The sequence below is a fragment of the Porites lutea genome, chromosome 13 (assembly GCF_958299795.1).
Source record: "Porites lutea chromosome 13, jaPorLute2.1, whole genome shotgun sequence".
NCBI classification, from domain to species: domain Eukaryota; kingdom Metazoa; phylum Cnidaria; class Anthozoa; order Scleractinia; family Poritidae; genus Porites; species Porites lutea.
Genome location: NC_133213.1, coordinates 1793689 through 1803373, shown reverse-complemented (window position 1 = coordinate 1803373; position 9685 = coordinate 1793689). Strand labels below are relative to the sequence as shown.

The following is a 9685-nucleotide window of genomic DNA, read 5'->3' as shown; positions in this document are numbered from 1 at the left end:
ACCAATGGCAGAGCGGCAAATTGGGCACCGGAGGTCGAATTAAGTCCTTTCCGCGCGCTTTCCCTTCGTCAAATGACGTCCCTGTTCTGTTGCTAAATCAGCGTATTTAGAAAACTTCTCGAAAAGTCTCCACCCTAAAAGGATTTTTTTTGACCGCAAGGGTTAGTACATTGTCACAGGACTAATCTCCCCGATTTTAAAGATATATGGAAAGTTAAAGAAAGAACATTTTAAGTGTCTACGTTTAAAAATGAAACATGATAAATAACCAATTTGTAAATAAGGTTTTCATTTAGACAGATAAATATTAACAGTCTGCTTTTCAAGAGTGGGACATCTTGTCCCCAAACTTGACGTCCCTTAGAAGATATTTATCTTTTTATGGACATTTCGACCGATTTAGTAATTAACTAAGGGGGCATGAGTTTAGTGGTTCGTTTTTGTGGGCAGATACATCCTACGCATTATTATTTCTGTAAACCTATTATCAATGACCTAATAAATGAATAGGGAGTTGCGAAGGAGTAGATTTCAGAGAGAGAAGCAAAGAACTGTTGAAGAAGGTTAAGTTGAAGAAGGCAGCTTAAAAGTTAACAGAAGAATAATATTGTGAAGAGAGTAAGTCTCCTTATAATAACATGTTTAATCTTCAGACGTATTTGGTTGTGAGAGTCACTAGCACCCACAGAATTTTATTCCTTTACCAATATATTAAACTAATCTCAAGCCCTAGGGCTCCCAAAAGATAGAAAGGTAATTACCTAGAGCAAAAAAGTAACAACAGAACACATTTTTCATCCAAATTTAGGCCATAATTTATGCGAAAATGATAAGCAAACTTTACACGATTATATCTAAAAATTTATGAGATTTATCCCTTTATTTTGGGGATCTTTATAACAGATGGGTCCTTGCAAGTCAGCAAAAAGCTTTAGGGCCTTGTAAATACGCGCGATTTCGAGCAATGCAAACATATGCAAATTAAAAATTCGTGGTTTTTTTCCTTCAAATTTTTATACACGGTTTAACTTTATTCAAATCGCTTTATCCTGTTTGTGCAATAAACATCTAATTTGCAACGGTGCAGATTAATTCTTAGCCTGCGAAATGTTTTCGCAGGCCAATTAACTCTTAACGTATTTATTTCTATAGCATTGTTGAAAATTGTATGCCCGCCATAAAACGTAATGATTTTGAAAAATCTCAAAAGAAAGCATGCAAAATAACAAAGGTTGATCAAGTACAATTATGCAAATATATTGATATTTTGAAACTGAAATGCACAATTTTTAAAGCGTCTACTTGCCTTCACGCGCGATACCGCTGTCCAAAGGAAACGTCCGCGGTTAAAATCTCTACAAGACTGAGGGAAGACATTGCTCGAGAAGAATGTTATTAAATGTAACAGAAAAGCAGAACCAAGTTGGCGTCACTTTTTACGGAATTACAAACTGGTAAGAATTGTTTGTGACTTATTTTTTGCTTGGTTACCAGTCGTATCATGGAATGGATTGTTTTTGGTGTTTTCTCGTTTAAATCATATTTTATTTTGAAATTTGTTTTAGATGTGGCAGGTGAATAGTGGTTTGAGTGAATTGTTATAGCCTGAACGACTTTTACGTTGTGAGTTTTGACTTTTTCTGTGATTTAAAGTTTAACAAAGGTTGATCAAATATAGTTATGCAAATATATTGATATCGTGAAACTGAAATTCACAGTTTTTAAAGCGTCTACTTGCCTTCACACGCGATGCCGCTGTCCCACGGAAACGTCCGCTGAGGCTGAAATCACTAATAGGCCACTAATAGGCCCTTTGCAGCTTACCATTCACGAGGTATAAAACCACCAAAAGTCACACTTGGGCAAGACCAATAAAAGGCATACATAATTTTAAATGGTAATTTCCTTTGTTTGTCCTAGTGCGACTTTTGCGTCCCAGCATGGCGGCGGTTTTTTACCACGAGAATGGCAAGCTGCAAAGGGCCTATTTTCCAACTAAAAAGGATGATTCTAGTAGAGGGGTCCTTACACGTGATCAAATCCTTACATGCAATTGCACAATTATATACCTACCCTGATATGTATGAGTTTGGGAATGTTATTTTTGTTGAGAACTCGGAAGAGACAGCCGTGATGAGATATACAGCTGAGTATGGGGGGCTATCGTAATAATTACAAGAACAACAATAATAATTAACTCGGCTAGTAATAATTCATTATTGTATTATATTATACTGTATTGGCATTACTGCAATAGGTGCATTTATGGTGTATATTTATTCCTCTGTTATAATATTATAGGCAATAAAAGAATTCAAGAACGCTTGTACATGCGATGGAAGACCGGTGACGACATACGGATTACAAAAACCGGCGCGACACTCTGTAAGTCAAAAAACGTATTCGTTTTACGATTAAGTCAGTAAAACTTTTCAAGCACTCCCTACTACTCAGAACTGGACGCGTTTCTCAGGCGAGCAAAAGTTAGTGCGAAGTGGGCGTGGATCTGCGTTGTACCCAGGCTGGCGCTACTTACTTTCGACGGTAGTAGCTGCCCAAGAGTCATGGGAGATTTTAAAGCAGAAGAGACCGCAAAGGACAGGGAATTCAATTTAACGTTTCTGTATTTGCCTGACAATAACGAACACGAAATTTTATTTCGATAATGTTACTGCTCGATTGGGCGCAAAAACGTCTGTTTACTAGACGGAGCCCTGCGAACACTATACCAATTTCCTCCAGTCAATACGCCCACCTCCCTTCTAATTTTTCTTGGACTTTGATCACATGAGCATCAATATAGAAATACAGTATCAGTATCTTCATCGTTGTGCAGTTCCAGTTACCTTGATAGTTTAATGAACCAATCACATTGTTGATTGGCCTCCCTGGATGCCAGACCAAACGGTTTGCGACTTCTATCCTTGAACAAGCCGCGTCTTTTAACAAAACGGTTTCAGATAATGTGGAGAAAACGTTTCATTGACCAGCACAGAAAATGTTTACCACTGTCCTTTTCACCATTCGCCTGATTTCGCGTATTCGCCAACAGTAAAGAACCGGATTGAGTGAAGAATTGATGTAAACTAAAGTTGATCCCAGGAATTGAACAATTATTGTTGGTCTATTCGGCCCCTGTATTTGGAGTGCAATCATCACGCAAAATACGGGCACAGAACACAATATAAATGCAATATAAATATAAAACATGGTATAGATTGAGCTTTTGTACTTGACCAAATTGAAATTGTTCTTTCTCGCACGTGTACTTTTCCTTTGGCCGGAGTTGTTCAGGCGTCGAAGGGAGATCATCTCTCTCACAGTTTGGTCTTGACGTCTGAGCGTTAAATAAATCTTTAAGTAACAAGCCGTGATGACGAACATGCAAAATCCTAAACCAATGTTCACCATGATGTTGAAAATGCGATGATCGTAAATGATCAGACATGTTTCGGCCAATCTCGTTATCCATATAAAAACAAGGACTTTCAAAACTCTCTTCCGAGTGACAAGTCTACGGTAGCTTGCTACGTGTAAGGCAAGAAAGCGATCTATGGCTATGACTGTTTGGAAGGCGATTGAGATGACTGGAAAGTACCAGATACCAAGGTAAAACAGAGCTCCTATGATTCGAGACACCTCAGCGTATCCGCTCATAGCTGTTAAAACAGCTAAAATATAAGGCAGTTGTACTAACAACCCAACTGAAAGGTCTGCAAGTGCCAGGTTGAAAAGAAACGCCTTGAAAACCATGTGTACGTGTGTTGCACGTATCTTTCGAAGAGCTACAATAATTAGCGTGTTTCCCAAGATTGTTGTTATAGAGGAGACGACATTTAAGGTTACATCCAACACGTACAAAGCGAATGGAATTTCAGGGTCCAGAAAGCGCCCTTGAAGAACAACGCTAAAATTTTCGGCCATCGTAGATCTGGGAGATGCAAAATTTTAGTATGGCTCCTTTTTAATTGAGGGTAAAAATTATGACTTGATCTGTGAGTCCAAGTAATTTATGTACGTCAAGTCAATTGAAACAGCTGTCATGTTATACTGTGCCTAATGGGTCTTTTTGGTATCAATATCACAATCGGTTCTGCCGTAAAACATATCCTGACGTTAGTAATAAAATCTTGTCATAATAGCACAATAATTTGTCATAGATTCTTCAAAGATATTCGAATTCAAATGTCTTATCTAACATTTCATTAAAAATTAGTGATAAAAAAAAAACCAAGGAAACATTGGGAGACAGAGCTTCCAGGTAGCTGCTCCTTTCCTATGGAATAAGCTGCCAAGGTCCGCGCGCGAAGCAACGAACTTAGAATTTTTTAAGACTTTAATTAAGACATTTTTATTTAAGGAATCATTTCAGTTATCTTAGTATATCTATATCTTTATTTGTAATTATCTTTTACTCATTTAATGTAAATATTTTTTATGATTTTGATAGAAAGATTCGTAAAATTTAGTTATTAATTTCTATTGTGATGCGCTTTTGAATGTTTTATAGAAAAGGCGCAATACAAATAATAAATGTTATTGATATAAGTAATTTTATGTGGTCGACGAAGCTTAAAGGCTTAGAGCAGTTTATATTAGTCAGTTAGAACGGATTTAAATAATGATGTAATTTTTTAGATACTTTAATTAATATATGTTAGAGAAATAGAGAACAAGCCTTTTGCTCTAATTATTGAGGTTTGTAAAGCCTTAGACATTTTTAAGGAACCGTCCATTGTAATCGTACAGCAACAAGATGCTTTTCTTATTCGTTTTATAAAATGACCCATGATCTGCGCACTCATAATGAACACGTATACGCATGCATTATATCTCGATTAAACTGTATGAAGAAGTGCGTACTCTATGACTAAACAAGGCTTCTGGCTGAATGGAGGCGTCCGTATTTCTTAGGACGAAAACCAAAAATAGCAAAAAAGACGGAAAATGTCATTGCCGGATAAGATTACGTTTGTAACTGACAATGACGTGCAAAATTCTATTGCGATTGTATCAGCGTCTATGTACACATAGAAGTGAAGGTGTATTGGACTGATGTTTTGACACCTCCTAAATTATCACGGGCCACAATTGCCTACAAAAGTAAAATCACCACTACATGAAGTAATTGAACTTATGGGTACCCAATTAACGAAATTGTACCCCGGATCCTACAACAAAATCCGCCTTTTTTCCTCTTAGATCATGAGTCTTTAAAATGGCATGTTCCAGTTTTTCTTTTTTATTCGCAACCCCTTATATCCTTTTGGATTTGACGTAAACCTTAACTAAAGACGTCCAAAGAATTGAATTGAATTGGAGAAATGTCCCATTTCTTGGGACGTCTGAAGAAAAATTTTCATAAGAGAATGCAACCGTTAACCATATTTTCTAAAACAAGTGCTCATTTCCTTCCCCATCCTGGAGAAAATATTCAGAAAACTTCTCGAAAAGCCTCCAGTATAAATTGAAATCATCTGAAACCCTAGGGTTCTCAAGGGTGTTTCCTCAGAGCAAAAAAAAAAATAACAGAACACAGAGGCTTAACTTTGGACCAAGTGGCTCTTACTTGAATATTTTGTACTTTAAGTTACTCTTCGAAAATATGTTACTCTTCATGCTTGGGGACTGGTCAAAAAGGGGAGGGAGGGGTGGGCCGGAGCAGAGAGGGGGTGGGTCATGAGGTTTTGAGCCTTGTGCTAGGAGTGGGTCGTGCAATTTTCAGCTACCCTTAGGGGGTGGGTCACCCTATTTTATTACATAGATAGGCACTAACTACTAACGAGACAGTTGACTACACTTGTTATATAAAACACAGCCAGCTGGAATTATTGCTAAAATACTCACAAACCTGTTGTGCGAGAAAATACAAAGGGTGACAGGCCACACATCCATACGAGCGTGGAGCCCTCTGTTAACCTTTTTTGGGGGGGTGGGGGCTCTAACGAGCATGTCCTTTAATGATTTTTCTTTTTTGTAGGGAAATGATTGGTGGTTCTTTAAAAATTATTGAAGTTATAGTTGGTTTTGTATAAGATTTAATTTTTTCATTCAAGCTTCCTTTATAGTAGTCACGAATATTGTCACGAATGGCCATATTTCCTTTTTCCTCCCTGTTGTTTTGTTTTAGGAGTTTAGACTCCCTTTTGTGAATTTTATTTCTGATGGTAGGCTTTCTATCAAAGTTGGTGGGTAGCCTCCGTCCATCAAACTTTTTTTTTTTTTTAATTTCAATTATTTTCTTCAAAGGTTGTTTCTGAGGAGTTTTTTCGTAGGATTCTCAAGGCTTCTCCTTTGACAAAACCTTTTTTAGCATTCGGAGGGTGACACGAGGTGAAATGTGTGTGCAAGAAGGTTTCCGTTTGTTTAAAATGTGTCTTTGCATCAAGGATAGATTTTTCCTTAAATCTTGTGCCTTTGTATACAACCGTGTCTAAAAACGCAGTCTCAGTGTCAAACGTTTCTGCCGTGAATTTAACAGTTGGGTGATGTAAGTTTGCTTGTTCAATGAAGGCTTCGATGTCTGGTTTACTCATGTCCTAAAGGTAAAAGATATCGTGTATGTAGCATTTCCAAACTGTTGTTCTAAAGACAGTTTTGCCTAGAGTTGTTGTTTTGCTGAGAGTTGTTCGGTTTTTCACATTTGTCTTTTCAGTGAAAGGTATGATTTCTGTGATTCTGATATTGGTTGTAGCAGTGTATGAACAAATTTTGTCAAGCACAGAACAAGGTTTTATTGGATTATTAAGAAGAAACCAGACATCCATATTTAAACTAGGGGGTGGGTCAGTCATTTTTGTCCCGAAGGGAGGGGGTGGGTCATGTGTTTTTCATCAACCACATTTCCAAATGCTCCGGCCCACCCCCCCCCCCCCCCCCCATACTTTTTGACCAGTCCCTTGGTGTCCGCAACAGCTCAAAGCGAATAACTGCGGTCTCGTATTATTTTTTCATTGCCGAAAAGCGCCCGTAATATTTTTTTTTATCGCCAAAAGCAAGCCAGTGGTGTGGGTTCTTTTACGTCCCAAAGGAACCAGATCAGAGAAAGTGCTGTGAGACGGGACCCTAGGTTTTTCGTCCTTAATATCCGACAAAACTAGTTAGTCTCACCGTTTCCAGATGTCATTACAAAGGCAGCACTTTCTTCTCAGGCATTTAAGCATTTTGGTCCGGCCGGGGTTTGAATCCGCGACCTCCCGCTCAGCAGACCAACCCTCTCCCAACCAAGCTAACCAGGTGGCAGTTGGGAGCCAGGAACCTCATGGAGTTCCCTCGTGCATACTTCAAGCTTATCTTCGCACACCTTTTAACTTTGCTGGAATTGGCACAGTTTTACAGTAATCCTCCCTCACACTGGCAATTTTGAACTTGTCATCTTGTTACCGAGTGTTTTGATGTCAAATCGTTTTTATTCGTTTTCAGGATCGCGAACTCCCGTTAAAGTCGTCATCATCCGCTCTTCCTCCCTCTGCCTTATGGACTGTAACCAATCAGAACTCGACGCGTCTCTCGAAGGTAAGCGCGAAGTGGGCGTGGATTTGCCTCGTACCTAGGCTGGCGCTACTTACTTTCGACGGTAGTCGCGGCACAAGGGTCATGGCAAAGTTTCAAAGACGAAAAGGCACAGAAGAAGACCCAACGTGAAGATTGAAGCAGCGCTTCCCTCCCTTACTGAGCCAATCAAATTGCTTCTTCCATCAGCTGCGTATTTGCTGTCCTCTTTGACCCAATCATATTGCTCCTTCCTTCAGCAATGTATTTGGCGTCCCTTGCTGAACCAATCAAATTCCTTCCTCCTTCAGCAATGTATTTGGCGTCCCTTGCTAAACCAATAAAATTTTTTCTTTCTTCAGCTTTGTATTTGGTGTCGCTTGCTGAGCCAATCAAATTATTTATCCTGTCAGCTATGTTTTGGCGTCCCTTGCTAAGCCAATCAAATTGCTTCTTCCTTCAGCTTTGTATTTGCTGTCTTCTTTGAACCAATCAAATTCCTTCCTCCTTCAGCTGTGTATTTGGCGTCCCTTGCTAAGCCAATAAAATTGCTTCTTCCTCCAGCTTTGTATTTGCCGGCCCTTTGCTGAGCCATTCAAATTACTTCTTCCATCAGCTGTGTATTTGCTATCCTCTTTGAACCAAGCAAATCAGTTGCTTCTTCTCTCAACTGTGTATTTGGCGCCCCTTTCTGAGCCAATCAACTTCGCAAGGGGCCATCGGCATGCGCAGAAAATTTTTAACACTGTCCTTTTCACCATTCGCCTGATTTCGCGTATTCGCCAACAGTAAAGTACCGGATTGAGTGAAGAATTAATATAAACCAAAGTTGATCCCAAGAATTGAACAATTATTGTTGGTCTTTCCGGCCCCTGTATTTGGAGTGCAATCATAACGCAAAATACGGGCACAGAACACACGATAAATGCAATATAAATATAAAGCATGGTGTAGATTGAGCTTTTGTACTTGACCAAATTGAAATTGTTCTCTCTCGCACGTGCACTTTGCCTTTGGCCGGAGTTGTTCAGGCGTCGAAGAGAGATCATGCCTCTTACATTTTCGTCTTGACGTCTGAGCTTTAAATAAATCTTTAAGTAACAAGCCGTGATGACGAACATGCAAAATCCTAAACCAATGTTCACCATGATGTTGAAAATGCGATGATCGTAAATGATCAGACATGTTTCAGCCAATCTCGTTATCCAGATAAAAACAAGGACTTTCAAAACTCTCTTCCTTGTGACCAGTCTACGGTAGCTTGCTAAATGTAAGGCAAGAAAGCGATCTATGGCAATGGCTGTTTGGAAGGCGACTGAGATGACTGGAAAGTACCATGTAACAAGATGGAACAGGGCGCCTATGATTCGAGACACCTCAGCGTATCCGCTTATAGCCGTTAAAACAGCTAAAATATAAGGCAGTTGTACTAACGACCCAACTGAAAGGTCTGCAAGTGCAAGGTTGAAAAGAAACGCCTTGAAAACCATGTGTACGTGTGTTGCACGTATCTTTCGAAGAGCTACAATAATAAGCGTGTTTCCGAAGATTGTTACGATAGAGGAGACGACATTTAAGGTTACATCCAACACGTACAAAGCGAATGGAATTTCAGGGTCCAGAAGGCGCCCTTGAAGAACAACGCTAAAATTTTCGGCCATCGTAGATCTGGGAGATGCAAAACTTTAGTGTAGATCCTTTTCAAATCAGGGTATATACGACATGATCCGTGAATCCAAGTTATTTATGCATCTTAAGGTAACACCTGTCGCGTTATACTATACCTAAAGTGTTTTTTTTAGTATCAATATCACAATCGATTCTGCCACAATACATGTACGTTAGTAATAATATCTTGTAATAATAACAGGATAATCTGTGATAGTCGAATTCAAATGATAGATGTCGTATCTAACATTTTGTTAAAAATCAGTGATATAAATAATTTCATTTGGTCGACAAAGCTTTTACGCTTAGGGCAATTTATATTTATAATAGTCAGTTTGAACGGATTTAAATCTTGAGGTAATTTTGTTTACATACTTTGATATATACAGAAACAAATAAAAAATAACGCGGTGTCATCTTGACGCCATTTTCAAGATTAATATTTGTTAAAGAAATAGAGAACAAGCCTTTTGCGCTAATTATTAAGTTTTGTAAGCCCTTAGAAATTTTCAAGGAAGCGTCCATT

General features: G+C 38.7%; 2 protein-coding genes across 2 annotated transcripts; both read right to left on the bottom strand.

The window, feature by feature from the left end:
* Positions 1-2979: 2979 nt before the first annotated feature.
* LOC140923564 (melatonin receptor type 1B-like) lies at positions 2980-4078 on the bottom strand. Its single transcript, XM_073373638.1, has one exon. It carries the CDS (start codon positions 3922-3924, stop codon positions 2980-2982), a length of 945 nt encoding a protein of 314 aa, XP_073229739.1. The 5' UTR covers positions 3925-4078.
* Positions 4079-8141: 4063 nt separating this feature from the next.
* On the bottom strand, positions 8142-9204 carry LOC140923563 (melanocyte-stimulating hormone receptor-like). Its single transcript, XM_073373637.1, has one exon. It carries the CDS (start codon positions 9150-9152, stop codon positions 8142-8144), a length of 1011 nt encoding a protein of 336 aa, XP_073229738.1. The 5' UTR covers positions 9153-9204.
* Positions 9205-9685: the final 481 nt, after the last annotated feature.